We start from the raw sequence: 16,257 nt of genomic DNA on the forward strand, positions 1-16,257 counted from the left end.
TACAGCATGTAATGTTTGGACTACAATGGCACTTTTATAGACAGGAAGCCAAACAATGTGACTGGCCTGGGAAAAATGGGACAGTTGGCAAATATCTATTACTTAAAATAAAATAAAAATGACAGATATTTTGCTTGTACAGCTTTATTTTGAAGACAGAAATCAGTTGGCCAATAAGAAGTCAAATTCAGTGAATAAGAAGCCAACTTCAGCCTTGTTAGTGAAATCAATAAAAAAAAAGACAATGCTCTGCAGCTTTCTGCTCATTTTACTGCTGGATTTGTGAAAAAACACACAAATATAGGTATTTGCGTGTAATCTGGGGCTAGAATGAGCTGAAACCTGCTGCCATTTTCATCAATTCTTTCATTAACAAATGGCAAAAAAAAGTATTTTTTTTTTGTCCATTCATATAACGGTGTTTTCCCCTATTATGGTACTTTTCTTAAAAAAAGTTATTTTCTACAAATAACTGGTCTGATGGGAACCCCCCCCCCAAAAAATAAATAAATAAATAATAAGTATACGTTGTGTTGATACATCAAAGAAAGAAGTTGATATTTTTTTCTGTGCGAACTTATATACTGTATTGACTATCCGTTTACTGTCTGGGACTTTGGTGAGCAGCAGTGCACCTAATCAAAAGTGCGCAGACGCATACAAGTGAGCAGAGTCAGTAAAGGCAAGGCTCAGGCTTTTGAACTATAGATAGAACGCTCATGCGCAGGTTACGAAAGTGGTCATGTTATTGTACGTGCGCGGTCTTGTTACGCATGCCTAATAGCACAGTAGGAGCAGTGTCTACTGAGCATGCGTGTCGGTAGAGATAGGGATAATCATAATAGTAGTCGGGAGAGTATCCGGTTTCGGAATAACTTAAACTTAAAATCGGATAAACGAATATCGAAGTTGTTACACTAGGAACTGGATAGGTGACATGATGACCATTTCCATGTACTATCTAGACTTTCATTTTTTTAATCTAGGGCAGTAACTGTTCCTTTTGTGTGAGGGGGAGAAGGGACCATATCAAGATACCGAATGCAGCTCCCTTAAAGATAAGTGTTGAATTTTTTTAGCGGAAACGTAAGGCTTGATCCCACCTTACAGAAAAATAACATTATTATAAAGTAAACATAAAAGGGTAATATGATGGAGCATAACGTAGGTGGTTGATGCCTTAGATTATCTCACTGCAGAGAGTCCCGGGGTATTCGTGCTCTTTCTAGGGGTGCTGGGACTCATCACTATCTGTCCCCACCCCACAGATATTTGTGATTGGATCTTACAAGAAAGAATCTAAAAACTTACCTATACAACCTCTAGTACCAATATCTGCCAGGGGTGAGGGCATAGTTCAGAAAAGAAGAAATTAAGACTGGCACCCCTGAGGCTGTACTAAATATGGACGAGGAGGCAAATTTTACTTAATGGAAACCCCAAAAGGGGCAGCTTACAGCAAAAGACTCTGCAGTTGACAGTTAATTTACCATTTCTGAGCCACTTGATTTTACAAAGGTGACAAAATACAGTACAGATACCATGGCTGGTGCTATCGCCTCCAGGATGAGCTTCACCTCTTTGAAAAGAAAACAGCCTAAAACCTTCACTGTCAGAATCATAACAATGGATGCGGAGATGGAGTTTAATTGTGAGGTACAGAAAACTGTAATATAACCAACATTTTCCATCCAAATGGTTATTAATAACAGGCCAGTTATATGTAAAGCTCATGGCATATTGAGGATGTTGTCTGTAAATATATTAAAGATAGGGCCCAAATTGTATAATAAATACTGTTGAGGCTCCTTATATGTCAGATTCTGACAGATGTCTATAAAGGTAATGGTATAGTAGACGTTTTTTAAACACCTGTATATAATTCTGCTCTAATTAAATAGGATATAATCAATATTGCTTATGATTGGTCTTAATTTTATATTGAAATATGTATATATAAAATAGAAAAAAATGGATTTGAGGTGCCTGAACATGTTTGGTTATTTATTCTTAATGTTGAATAGGGAGCAAATAGTAACAGTGACATGGATTTTTAATAACAATACATAATGCATTACATGCCATGGACAAAAGTAAAAGTGAAATTGTTCTTTCATTAAAAAATATTCATAGACCTTAAAGAGACACTGAACCCAATTTTTTTCTTTCGTAATTCAGATAGAGCATGACATTTTGTTACTTTCTAATTTACTCCTACTATCAAACTTTCTTTATTCTCTTGGTATCTTTATTTGAAATGCAAGAATGTAAGTTTAGATGCCGACCCATTTTTCGTGAACAACTTGGGTTGTCATTGCTGATTGGTGAATAAATTCATCCACCAATAAAAAAGTGCTGTCCAGAGTTCTGAACCAAGAAAAAAGCTTAGATGCCTTCTTTTTCAAATAAAGATAGCAACAGAACGAAGAAAAATTAGTAATAGGAGTAAATTAGAAAGTTGCTTAAAATTGCATGCTCTATCTGAATCACGAAAGAAAAAAATTTGGGTTCAGTGTCCCTTTTAAATGTGTCAGTTGTCTAAATCGCCTACTACAATGTCCATGTATAGCAAGTAGGCTATAGTAGCTTGTTAACTTTAAGATTACATATTTTGAAACATTTCCTATGAACAATTTTTTAATTTTACAACTAAAGTTGAAAAATGCACAATTATATGATGCTCTTTTGTAGGTGAAATGGAAAGGGAAGGATCTGTTTGACCTGGTGTGTCGTACTCTGGGATTGCGTGAGACCTGGTTCTTTGGTCTTCAATACACTGTGAAGGACAGCGTAGCATGGCTGAAAATGGATAAAAAGGTAAATAATCAAATATACACAGGTCAGGGTTTTCAGCTGTGCTGCTTTTTCAGTTTTCTCTTTATTTAAAACATATTCACATGATTGTTTTTATGCAGGTGCTTGATCATGATGTTCCTAAAGATGAGCCAGTCACGTTTCATTTTTTAGCCAAATTTTACCCAGAGAATGTTGAGGAGGAACTTGTGCAGGACATTACACAGCATCTCTTCTTTCTGCAGGTAATTCTTTCTGCTCTAAGCAAATGTTGCTTTGTATAATTATCCCTTCATCTTTCTCTTTTTTTTATCTTATAGTGATGGTAAACTCTGCCCTTTTTAAAATCAGATCAGGAATGTTAGTGATATTTTAGATTGAGTTTTATTCATCAGTTGTAATGAAGATGCGCCATAACTTACTTTTCAATATAGATATGAAATTCAAATACCCCACGCTCCGCCACCCACTTCAAAAGTCAATTTGTCTTTGAGCTAACTGTTTGAATTGTTCCCCAATCAACGCTGAAGCTACAACAAAAGTGCCATATGGGGAGAGCACTGATTGGAGAACAATTCAAACCATTTTCTCACAGAAAAAATGACTTTTGAAGTGGGTGGCGGAGTGTGGGGTATTTGAATTTCATATCTATATTGAAAAGTAAGTTATAGAGCAACCATTATAACTGATAAATTAAACTCCATCTAAAATATTACTAACATTCCAGATCTGATTTTAAAAAGGGGAAAGTTTACCATCACTTTACGTTTATCTCACACAAATTAATACTTTGTATTAAATGTTTGTTTTGTTCTGAGTAGGTAAAGAAGCAGATACTAGATGAAAAAATCTATTGTCCCCCAGAAGCCTCAGTGTTGTTGGCTTCGTATGCTGTGCAAGCGAAGGTAGGTTCCTTTATTTATATCACTGTGCAGACTAACAATACTGAATTTGTTTGCTAAATCCAACAGCAATAAGAATAGGTAAAGCTGTTGTATAATTATAAGCATGTTGATATGATCATAATTAGGCAACTTCATTGTTTTTGACAGCACATTATTATCTGTATTGCCATAGGAAGTATTTAAATGGTACCCTCAAAGACAGGGGTTTTTAGATTACACTATCCAGATAACACATATAAGGCTTCAAATACCCCACTTCTCCACTTAGATAATTATTGTAGACCTATTGAGGGATATAGTATCAGCTTATATTTACAGCAGGTATCATAGAACAAAAACTATTCTGATGAATTACTATAATAAGTAGCCCACTCATAAATAGGACTATATAGATTACACAAGTCACTGTAGGACCTCTAGGAATATTAAATGCATTTATCACCTATTAGTTGCACAAGTAAAAACCAGGGTCAGAATTATAACATAGTAAGTGAACAAATATTCTAATTATAAAATTGGCATATAAAAAAACATATATATACTAAGACCCAAGATAGCCGTGTCTATTAGTTACCCAAACAGGATAGGTGGTACTACTTAAGAGCTAATGTGTTCACATCTGTAGGTTAAGCAACGATTTTATAGATGCCCAAAAAGGCATAGATGAGCAAGGCACTTGTATGTCTTCTGCCAGCACAGATATAGTTCGAAACTAAAAAAAATAAGCTAAACAGAAAACAAAACAAAACTCCCAAGCTAAACTTTAATGGAACTATGGCGTTATTGATTACCAGAAGAGGTGGCTTTTGTGACTCATCTGAATAATACAGCAGCTCTAGATTAGTCAAAAGAGTTATATGTATAATAATTGTCTCACAACCTATGTGAGACAATTTAGGAGCTAAGGAGACATCAGCCACAAAGAGTACTAATAAGTCCTACAAATATGGGAGTCAATAAAACATAAATAAGCAAGCGGAAGAAATATAGCATATACCCATAACTCTGCTCTCATGAATAAATGTTAACACAAACAGGTCCGTTCAGATCTGCCGTCCCGGCCGTTGACAGCAGAAGAACAGCTGTATAAAGTACCAAAGAGATCTATACATTTAAAAATAAAGCAATGCTAGTATGCCAAGGTAGCAACGACAAAAAAATAAAAAAATAAAGATAAAACAAACATATGCAACAGGAAGATGGTGATTAGTCTATGTAAATCTCTGAAGATGTACTGATATCTCCATAGATGGAAATGTCACATCACCCAATGCCAGACCGGGAATCAAGGGGGGCAAATCTGTGTAAGGCCAGAACTTGTGGAGGTGTAAGTCTCTGAATTAGTGAAAGTGGGACAGGATCTGTGTGGCCGTGTGATATCACTTTGAAACTTAGTCGCAGGCCCCGGCACATCAAGCTGACCCCATATCTCCTCGGACAAGCTCCGGCACTCCAGCAATGCAGAAAAATAATAAGGGCATATTTCATCGCACCACCCCACAAGGCCTGCTGCTTCCTTCCGGCCAGGGACAACAAGCTCCGAAAGAGTCGCCAAGGCGAATTCCACATTAGATAGGCAGTAGCCCCAATTATAAGTGACTGCAACTAGGTTGGCTTGCAACAGCTCCACAGAGTCTGTTTCCCCTTTCAGCAAGGTCTCAGTGGAGACTTTCTCCTTAGTCGCCATTTCCACGAGAGCTTGTAGGCGATCAAATCTAGCAGCCATATTTAGCTCCTGTTCCTTCAATAGATGCTGTAGGGTTATATAAATGTCCTCAATTTCTGGGAGCTGCAGTGAGTGTTACAATGCGCCCCTGCAGTGATGATACAGCCTGATGGTGCAGTTTTAATGTGCACGGCTGCTATCGGGCACTCTTTGGTTGTCTGTGTCTCTTGCGACTCCAGCCTGCGAGCTATAATAAAATCGAGATCAATCTCGTAGCTGTCACATCTTATAGCTGGTTGACCATCTTGTCAGGGCTATTGTCGGTGCCAAAAGCTGGTCTATTTAGGATAACGGCACTGGATGCTTCAGAGCTATGTTAAAGTGTGGACATCTTCCTGAGCTGAGTAGACAACCCAAGGTATTGATCAAGGCCCATTTTGGTATATTTCATGCCACCATTTCCCCGCCAAATGCAATCACATTAAAAAAAAATATTGTTAAAGGACCAGTCAACACAATAGATTTGCATAATCAACAAATGCAAGATAACAAGACAATACAATAGCACTTACTCTGAATTTCAAAAGAGTAGTAGATTTTTTTTCTAACAAATTTCAAAGTTATGTATATTTCCACTCCCCCTGTACCATGTGATAGCAATCGGCCAATCACAAATGCATATACGTATAGTCTGTGACTTCTTGCACATGCTCAGTAGGATCTGGTGACTCAAAAAGTGTAAATATAAAAGACTGTGCACATTTTTTTTAATGGAAGTAAATTGGAAAGTTGTTTAAAATTACATGCTGTATCTGAATCATGAAAATTTAATTTAACCTGAGTATCCCTTTAACTTTTTCACAAACTTTTGGGTTTCTCACTAAAATTATTTACATATTGCTTGTGCAATCATGACAAATGATTGTAAAAGCTTCTCTGGGATCTCATTTGTTCAGAAATAGCAGACATATATGGCTTTGCCATTGCTTTTTGGTTATTAGAAGGCCGCTAATTACAGCTGCGCACCACACTTCTATTATTCGTGGCAGTGAAGGGGTTAATCAGGTAGCTTGTTAGGTTAATTTGAGCTTTAGTGTATAGATTATCCTTCCACCTGACACTTCCCAACCCCTGATCCCTCTCAAACAGCTCTCATCCCTTCCTCACTCCCCACTGGTCACTACCATCTTAGGTACTGGCAGACAGTTTGCCAATATAAAGATTTAAAGCATTTTTTTTCCCTATTTGCTGCAGTGTGGGATTTACCCTTAAGGCAGTGACACACTGCAAGCGGAGTGGTACACAGCGTGTAGATGCAGCTGTGCGCGCTCAGTATGTTCTGCCTTTTCATCTCTGAGTGCTCTGCTGCGTCACGTCGCGTAGCTGAGCGCTCAGAGATGAAATAATTGAACTTCAGAAGCGATGCGGTGTGAAGCAGCTGCTTCGCCTCGCGCCGCATCGCTTGCATTGTGTCACAGCCTTAACTCTCCAACCTCCCTGATCCCTCCCAAACAGCTCTCTAACCCCTTACCCTCTAACTAGTGTCTGCCATCTTAGGTACTGGCAGCTGTCTGCCAGTACTTATTACATGCGTTTTTTTTTTAAATACTTTCTGTAGTGAAGTCCCCCTGCCACCCCCCTCCTGCTGTCATTAGTTAGGGACCCCCCCACTCCCCCTTTTTTCTGTAGTGTAGCTCCCCATCCATCCCTCCACCTTCCTTTATTTTTTATTTTTTTCCTGCAGTGTAGGGCCCACTCGCCTCTCGGATTCCCTCCCACATGTCCTGCAAGCACCAGCAGATGATCGTTACAGACGGTGACAAACACACACAGTTTCACAGTTTGTAATGATCTGGCATCTGCCTTCATATGGAACTGGAGCACCGCTCATGCTCCATTTCCATATGCAGGCAGATGCCATGAGCTCAGGAACTCCAGCTCTCGGCTGTAGCTTAACAGCCGAGACTGCTGGAACTTCCTGCAGCTCAGACGTGTGTATGTATAAGTTGTTCAGTACAATAAGCAAAGTCCCACACAACGTATCTGTACCTCATTATGGGTTAAGGGGTTAATCCAACTCTCTCTCTCTCTTGTTTTTTTTTTCTTCTCAGTTTTGTCTAGGTTTGAGAGAGGACCCGTACCTATGACCCCCCCCTTTCTGTCTGTCTCTCTTTTCCTTTCTCCTCTCATTTCACATGAATAGAAAACAACAAAATCTCAACCCTTTTTTTTTTTTTTAAAAGAGGGTGAACAGTTTATGTATCCATTTTCCCTACACAGTGTTTTAGTAAACATGTTAATTAGTCATAATAAAAGTTAGCTTTTCATAGAACTAGCAATACTGTGTTGTACGTAGGGTTGCCACGTTTTCCCTGTTTGCCTGGACACTTATGAGTTACACATGCTTCACGTTAAGCAGGGAAGAACATGTATTGTGCCACTGGACATAAAAAGAATAGTGCTGATGAACAGCAAAATACATATTCCTCCCTGCTCACCCTACAGCATGTGTAATGCATAAGTTTCCAGAAAAACATGGCCGAGGTGGCAACCCTAGTTGCACGCTAAGCAGCAAAGTAAATTTTCTTAATTTCTTGCAGCTTGACCGGAAACAAGTGTTTGTTTTTTGTTTGTTTCCCCCCCCCCTGAAAACAAAGTTAAAATACCAGCTAATATTAAAGCTGCCCTTTTTTTTGTTTGTTTGATTAATAATTTGTTAATGGAATGATAAAAAGTTTCCTATTCCTTAAAGATGAAGTTAGGAATAAATTTCACCAAACAGATACAATGGCTTCATGCTAAAAAAATAGTGAAATCAATAACCCAACAAATACACATGCCCACTAAACTGATAATGCACTTGTTCCAATCCCTTAAAAAGATATATACACATCTATATGGGTTTAGAGCACAACATGTCAACTACACACATCACCTATTAGCAATGCTAAACACTATTAAAAGGGATCAATCAAGATACAGGCCCTTCAACCTGTGATATAGTCACTATAGCCCACACATTGTCATTTTATATTTCTTTTATACTGCACTTTTTTTTTTTGTATTGGATTAAATTAATAATAATTTTTTTTTTTCTATTTTCATGAGGGAAAAATGTCATGCTTGAAAGTTAACAGCAGAAACATTTTAGGATTGCAATTGTGGAAAACAGAGTAACAATACCAGCCAAGGTTCAGAAATCATTATTTGCTAAAAACAAGCGCAAGGTGTGATTAACCCCTAAATTGGTGTAGAACTCTCTAAATATTTTTTTAATATGTAATAATTGTAGTTTGCACACTTATGGGCAAAGGCAGCAATAACTTTTAGTTGTTTTGTATAATTTGGTTTCATATAGGTGTTGGCTCTTACTTGTCCCAGGGAAGTATGTTATTCACTAAATACACTGTAGTTTAATTGCATAAACCCTGCTATCAGCTAAAGCAAAGGGAAACTACTCTTTACTTTTTTTACTTTTCCGGATCTATCTGCTGCTTTCGACACAGTTGACCATCCTCACCTCTTGCAAATCCTACATTCATTTGGCATCTGAGACACAGCTCTCTCCTGGTTTTCTTCATATCTCTTAAACCGCTTGTTTATTCTTTGCTTCTTTCAGTAGGAGTACTGCAAGGCTCTGTCTTCGGTCCCTTGCTTTTTTCTCTCTATACATCCTCCTTTGGCTTCCAGTACCACTTATGCTGATGGCACCCAAATCTATCTTTTCTCTCCTGATATCTCTCTTTACTCAGATTAGGAACTGTCTCTCTGCATTTTCCTCTTTGATGTCCTCACACTATCTCTAACTCAATGTGTCTAAAACTGAGCTGCTTTTTTATTCCCCCCCCCCTCTTCGAGACATCCAACACTTGAGATTTCTCTGACAGTTGTAGACTCTATTCTCAACAACTCACCGCTGTCTTGGGGTCACACTTGACTCTGAACTCACATTCACTCCACATATACAAGCGCTCCACAAACCGTACCATACACACCTACGCAACATCTCTAGAATTCGACACTTGCCTATTCAAGAAACGACAAAAATAAAAATTAATTCCCTCATTATGACTACTGCAATCTACTTCAAAATGGCTTTCCCAAACACAGTCTCTTCCCCCTCTAATCTTTTATGAATGCTTCAGCTAGACTCCAAAGTCCACCAAAGTCGCCAATCTACATCAGCTGCTCTGCTCTACCAGTCTCTACATTTGCTTCCCATACACTTTAGAATACAATTCAAAGTATTAACCCTAACCTATAAAGCAATCAAAAACCTTTCTCCAGACTATATTTCCTCTCGCATATCCAAATACTCCCCGACACGTCCTCTTCGATCGACCTCTGACCTACGTCTCTTTACTCCTATTATTTCTATGTCACTCTCTCTCCTCCAAAACTTCTCACGTGCTGCTCCTTTCTTTTGGAACTCTCTCTACCCCGCTCAATCAGACGGTCTCCAACCTTGTATAGCTTCAGATGCTCTTTGAAACACACCTATTCAGAGAGGCCTACCATCTCTCCTCTGCTTCATCCTAACCCAAATATATCTTAAAGTGCGTTGGCTAGCTGCAACTACAAATCCACGTGACAAGTTACCCCAGATCTTATGTCTCTGCAAACCTCAACCTGTAGACTCTAAGCTCTTCGGAGCAGGGCCCTCTTCCTTTTGTACTAGATCTGTATAGTTTGTTTTTGTATCGTATCACAATCCCCTTTCATTGTACCCATTGCTATGGAATTCTGCGGCTTTATACAAATAAATAATAATAATAATCAACACTGATCTTTTTACTAAAAGTCTGTACAACTTATAGATGCACTTTATTTATCTTACCATTATTTTTTTTTATGTATTGTAATATTCACTTATAATACTGTTACTTCTCTTTAGTATGGTGATTATGACCCGTCTGTGCACAAACGTGGATTCCTGGCTGAGGAGGAGCTGCTACCAAAGAGGGTAACTTAGAATACAATAGACAACAATATTAAACTATATAAATATGCTTAGAATAACTTGTTTTCAGCTTATTTCTAATACTTTAAGACAGGGTATAATACATTTGCTTTAAATTAAGTAGGCTAAGAATGTTTGGAAGGTAGACACACACTTTTTAAGAACCATAAAACAGATTTTGTATAAATATATGGGGGAAATACAAATAGTAGCTATCAGTATAATTCCAGGAGCCATGATTTCTCTGGATTTTTAAAAATAGTATTAAAGTGAAATCAAAGCCAACGTTTTCCATGGTTAAGAAGAGCATGCATTTCAAGCAATTTTCCATTTCAAACCAGTGTGTCAAATTTGCTTAATTATCTATGTATCCTTTGTTGAAGCAGCAGCAATGCACTACTGGTAGCTAGTTGAATGCATTGGGTGAGCCAATGACAAGAGGCATACATGTGGAACCGCCAATCAGCAGCTAGCTCCCAGTAGTGCATTCCTGCTCCTGAGCCTATTCTTTTCAACAAAGAATACAAAGAGAACAAAACAAATTATATAATTGAAGTTGGAAACGTTTAAAATTGCATGCTCTATTTGAATAATGAAAGATTAATTTTGACTTTACTGTGCCTTTAAAGCATATAGTTGTATTTGCTATTATGTTGCTGCATTTTATGTAACACACATGCAACATGTTCATCGGTTTAAAACTTAATATATTTTAACATACTCTAACTCCGTTTTGTCACTTGCAGGTTATAAATCTGTATCAGATGACTCCCGAGATGTGGGAAGAGAGAATCACAGCATGGTATGCAGAACATCGAGGGAGAATGAGGTAGGGAAAAGCAGGGACTGAAGGAAATGAAATGGAGCACCGACATATTTTATCACACGTTTAACCCAGGATGCAGGCACTATGTCACACTGTACTTTGCACAGCATACTGTGTTGATCTAGCACTTACATTCAGCACAGAGGTGCAGGTTGTCGTCCCGCTGTCAGCATTTAACATATGAAGGCAGAATGCATCTGCCTTCATATGTTAAAGGAGCACCAATCATGTTCCGTTAGCATATGAATGATCCAATACAGACAGTGACACAGCCATAGCAGTTGGAGAAGGAGGCAAGTGGGTGGCAGGGGCACTAGAGAAAATAAAACCTTGCAAGGAGAAAGGGAGGTGTGGGTCCCTACAATACAACAATTAAAAACCAGTGTGCCTACATTTGTGATAACTTAGAGAGGGAGGTGGGTCCCCTCACTACAGAAAAAATGTTTATCTCTTGGTTTCCTTCACTACAGAGAGAAAATAATCTGCTCTAAACTGCATACCGACAGACTATTAAAATAAAAAACAAACAGGATCCAAAAAAAGCTTTGAAAACCATTTGTGTTATCACTGCACATATTGTGGCATGAAATATACCAATGGGGGGGTCATTTTTGAGAATTTAAGCAGTTCTACTATACCAAATGAAAGGTCCCCATTGCATCATTTTAGAACACGCTATAAGTCCTTAAAATAACATAAAGTAATACAAAATATATACATATGTATGCTCTTAGCTGAATGATTTATTTTTTGGGGGGTAATTTTGCAATACTTTCTTAATTCTGTGAATAAATAGCTAGTTGTAGCTGTCATTGAAAAGCTCTTTCTACTAATAAATATAGTTTTCATAGGTAAATAAAAAACAAACAAACAAAGGCTCTATTTCTATTTAAAAAGGAGTTATCAAAAATGTTCTGGTACTTTGGGCAAGTTTTTCTCTAAAATTCACGGTAGCTAAGGGACTAAAAACATTGTTTTAAACAATGCAACAGATGGTGGACTAAAGTCTAGAAAAAAATAGATGGAAGTGTGGTTCAAGTCTGCATGTTTTTTTTTTGTGGCCTTTAGAATCCATACAGAGGTTTTGTGTGGTTAGTCTGCAGTGCTGTATATTAAATATATGTCCTGAGTTTCATGTCTTTTTACAGGGACATTCTAGTGCAAACTCTCATTTATTAGAGCATGCAGTTTTTCTACTATTGACTCTCCAAGTCCCAGCGAAGAGGTTAAACACATTGTTAAAGCCCGCAGAGATGCAGGAAACAGCCAGTAAGCCTAGCAGCAGCAGCCATCACACAACCCTAACAAGCACCACAGTGCTCAGCTTGGCAGCTGTAGTGCTTGTGACTCTGAGCGGGTCTTTAACTTTTTATTTAACCCCTTTGCAAGGATAAACACACGGAACGTCATTTTTGTATTACTGATGCTCCAGTAAATTAAAACATTTTATTTTTACCATAGAATGTCAATTTAAGTGCATGAAGAGCGGTCCATGCTGCTGTGATATAAACGATTGTAGATGGGACTGCATTAAAAATCATTTTTCAACAGCCAAATTCCACCCACCACTTGTCTTATTTGGAGCAGCCAGACCAGACTTGTTACTGGAGTAGACGCAGATAGCCATTGTCATTGTTTTAGCAAAATATCTGTTGTTTAGCATTTCTTATCATGTTGCCGAAGCCACTTAGGGACAGATATGTAGCATGGTTATGCTTGTGATGAATGCAGTGTGCACTTTAAATTTTCAGAAGTAGAGCTGCAACAACTAATCAATAATAATCAATTATTAAAATAGTTGTCAACGAATCTCATAATCGATTAGTTTGTCTGCGATTAGTTGGTTTGCACGCAGCACCAACTGCTTCACTCCAATGAGCTCCTGCACATGGTATTGTGTTTTATAGATTTGCCCTTAGCCTAAAGGACGTCTACAGACGTTCACTTTTTCAGGACAGTATACGTTTACAACTACTCCTGCAGCATAGAAATAATAGGAGTCATTTGGATTGTTTATATTAAATTAGGTGATGTGGGACTATGCTTTGCATGATATAGTGCCAAGCTTGTTATTTACACCTAGCCCTGGATCACTGGTTTTCAAACCAGTCCTCAGGCCTCCCCAAAGGTCCAGGTTTTCAGGATTACCTTGGATGAGAAGAGGTAAAATAACCATATTTACTAACCAGCTGATTATTTCACATGTGCTCCAGTTCAGATAACCTCAAAATGTGGCCTGTTAGGGAGACCTGAAGACAGATTTATAAACAAGTGCCCTAGATTGATGGGAGTTATTTAAATTAATGTGCACTATTATCTGTTTGCATAATTATTAGCTGATTGCTTGCTATTGCTGATTATATGTACTGTATAGATAACTGTGCAAGACTTTGTCCTGGTATTGATATAAAGTCCTTAGCACTTTTTAAATTGTTTTCATTTTTTTTGTTGTGTGTGTGTTTTTTTTAAAAATAAATTGTGATTTGTACCAGATTCACCTTCTATAAGTATATATTTGTTATTTTAAGAGCGGACTAGATATTTTTTCCCTAACCTTATAGTTGGTTATTTACCATTGCATATAGAATTTAAAGGGATAGGAAAGTGAAAATTAAACTTGCATGCTTCAGATAGAGCATGTCATTTTACGACACTTTTAAATTAACTTCTATTTTCAAATGTGCTTCGTTCTCTTAGTATCCCTTGTTAATAAATGAATACGCACATATCATACACTGGTGGGAGCTGCTGCTAATTGGTGCCTGCACACATTTGTCTCTTGTGATTGGCTAAATAGATATGTTCAGCTTCCTGTCAGTAGTGCTATGCTGTCCCTTCAGCAATGGATAACAAGAGAATGAAGAAAATTTGATAATAGTATTAAATTTGAAAGTTGTTTAAAATTGTATGTTCTATCTGAATCATAAAAGATAAGAAAAATTTGGGGTTTACTATCCCTTTAAGATATTTTTATGTTAGAATGAAGTCCCCTGCCAAGGAGGAAAACACTTTGCATTGGTGGAAAGCTAACAAATATAAATATCCCACCTTGGCAAAATTGGAAAAACCCTACTTATGCATCTCAAGCACTTCAACACCATATGAGCACCTCTTCTCTGCTGCAGGCAAAATAGCTTGCAAAAAGAGAGCCAGCCTCAGCCAGGAGTATATGGGCATGTTTACATTTTTGCATTTTAATGCAAAGTTTCTGAAAGAGTGAATAGCAGAATGGTAAAAACAGTGACGGTTCTACCTCTTTTAAAACAGTTTGTGGTTTTGTTTTGGTTAAAAATGTGTCCTGCTCCTTTTTTTTTTTTTTAATCCGATTAGTTGATTAATCGAAAAAAATAATAGGCTGATTTAATCGATTATGAAAATAATCGTTAGTTGCATCCCTACTCAGAAGTGTAAAACCCATAATTTTCAGGCTTGAATTACAGGAAAAAAACAGAAAGCCAAATAACAAAAGTATATTGTAAAGCATTTACTATCCGTTTTATATTTTATAATTCCTGTATTTGAGCTCAGATGTCTTGTTCTTTGACAGAGATGAGGCTGAGATGGAATATCTTAAAATTGCTCAAGACACCGAAATGTATGGGGTTAATTATTTCCTTATCCGGGTAAGTAGTAATTTTATTTTTTTCCACTTTACATTTCTTTCAAATCTATGACAGTTCTGAAGATCTGACAAAGCTGAGGCGAAACGCGAAATCGCCTGCAGCATTCAACCCTTGTGCAAACTATATTGAAAACTTGGTTACCATTTTTAGCTATTGATAACAGGGGTATAACTGCGCCCCAGACCTTTTTATTTATGTCATTGTGGCTACAGCTTTTCATAGTACAGGAGGAACCCAAATTTATTTATACTTTCGTAGACATCACAAAATCATAGTCTTCTATTATTAGGGACCTTTTTTATTTGAAAGCTGAGCCACAATCAGCTTCACAGTTCTATAGTGTGTACCCTGTGATAATAGCACCGCATTGTTTGCAATACTGATAGAGTAATTCAATTTAGCAAAACTCTTGCAGTTTTCTTTATTTTTAGATGTTTTTTAAGTTGCAGCACTGAGGGGGGGGGGGGGGGTTTGCTGCATTTTAATATTATTAAAGGATAAGTTTTACTTTTGCCGTATCCCCTGGGTATTCTAATTTAGCTCTTGAAGTGTGTGCTGTATAGTGTTTATTTTTCTTTCTTTCTTTCGTTTTTGTTTTTTTTCTTCTATATTTAGTGCAACACTTGGTACCTCACATATTGTAATCTCTGTTGGGATTTCCTTAAGATTTAATGTGGGTTCCAATCTTGACTTTATTTGAATTGTGCGATTTGCAGTCCCCCATATTTTCTTTTGTATTTCTGAAAATCTCTCAATACTCCATACATTGCTCCTCTTTCTGTAACAGCTATAAAATGCTAATTCATTTCTCTCTCTCTCTCTCTCTCTCTCTCTCTCTCTCTCTCTCTCTCTCTCTCTCTCTCTCTCTCTCTCTCTCTCTCTCTCTCTCTCTCTCTCTCTCTCTCTCTCTCTCTCTCTCTCTCTCTCTCTCTCTCTCTCTCTCTCTCTCTCTCTCTCTCTCTCTCTCTCTCTCTCTCTCTCTCTCTCTCTCTCTCTCTCAGAACAAGAAAGGCACAGAGCTGCTGCTGGGGGTGGACGCTTTAGGGCTTCATATCTACGACCCTGAAAACAAACTGACCCCTAAAACCTCCTTCCCTTGGAATGAGATCCGGAACATTTCCTACAGTGACAAGGAGGTGGGCAAGTCACACTGATATTTACAGACACTTGCACATTACAATCACACAATCCTATTCACTGCAGTCGTTATATCAGTGGCAAGATGTCACATAGGTAGTACATAAAAATGTTTTCTCTTGCTTTTGCAGGCGAGTTAGCCATCGTAAGGCCCAGGGGCAACAATGACTTCCTCCACTCGATTAAACCCACTCCCTTACCAAACTGCTTGTGTGTTCACTGGCCTCTTAGGGTAAAATAAAACCAATAGTGCTCATATTCCTCTGTTCTATAGTGACAGCACATGATTAATACTTCTTCCTTTCCTTATAGAAACTCCCTCTATTTTTTTTTTTATGTTAGCAAAA

The 16,257-nt window shown here is 37.7% G+C and overlaps 1 protein-coding gene across 2 annotated transcripts in view; it reads left to right on the plus strand.

Annotated features, from left to right (window-relative positions):
* Nucleotides 1-784: 784 nt before the first annotated feature.
* Nucleotides 785-16,257, plus strand: part of NF2 (NF2, moesin-ezrin-radixin like (MERLIN) tumor suppressor) — a 161,506-nt gene continuing 146,033 nt past the window's right edge. Inside the window, exons 1-8 of one of the 2 annotated variants that reach the window (XM_053702186.1) lie at nt 785-1,656; nt 2,692-2,817; nt 2,916-3,038; nt 3,615-3,698; nt 10,259-10,327; nt 11,071-11,153; nt 14,698-14,773; nt 15,775-15,909. In XM_053702186.1, coding sequence (XP_053558161.1) covers nt 1,543-1,656; nt 2,692-2,817; nt 2,916-3,038; nt 3,615-3,698; nt 10,259-10,327; nt 11,071-11,153; nt 14,698-14,773; nt 15,775-15,909 — 810 coding nt within the window. In that variant the 5' untranslated portion in view covers nt 785-1,542. The remainder of the gene's footprint in view (nt 1,657-2,691; nt 2,818-2,915; nt 3,039-3,614; nt 3,699-10,258; nt 10,328-11,070; nt 11,154-14,697; nt 14,774-15,774; nt 15,910-16,257) is intronic. The other variant, XM_053702187.1, reaches the window with a different exon arrangement.

This window comes from Bombina bombina, chromosome 2, assembly GCF_027579735.1.
Source record: "Bombina bombina isolate aBomBom1 chromosome 2, aBomBom1.pri, whole genome shotgun sequence".
NCBI lineage: Eukaryota > Metazoa > Chordata > Amphibia > Anura > Bombinatoridae > Bombina > Bombina bombina.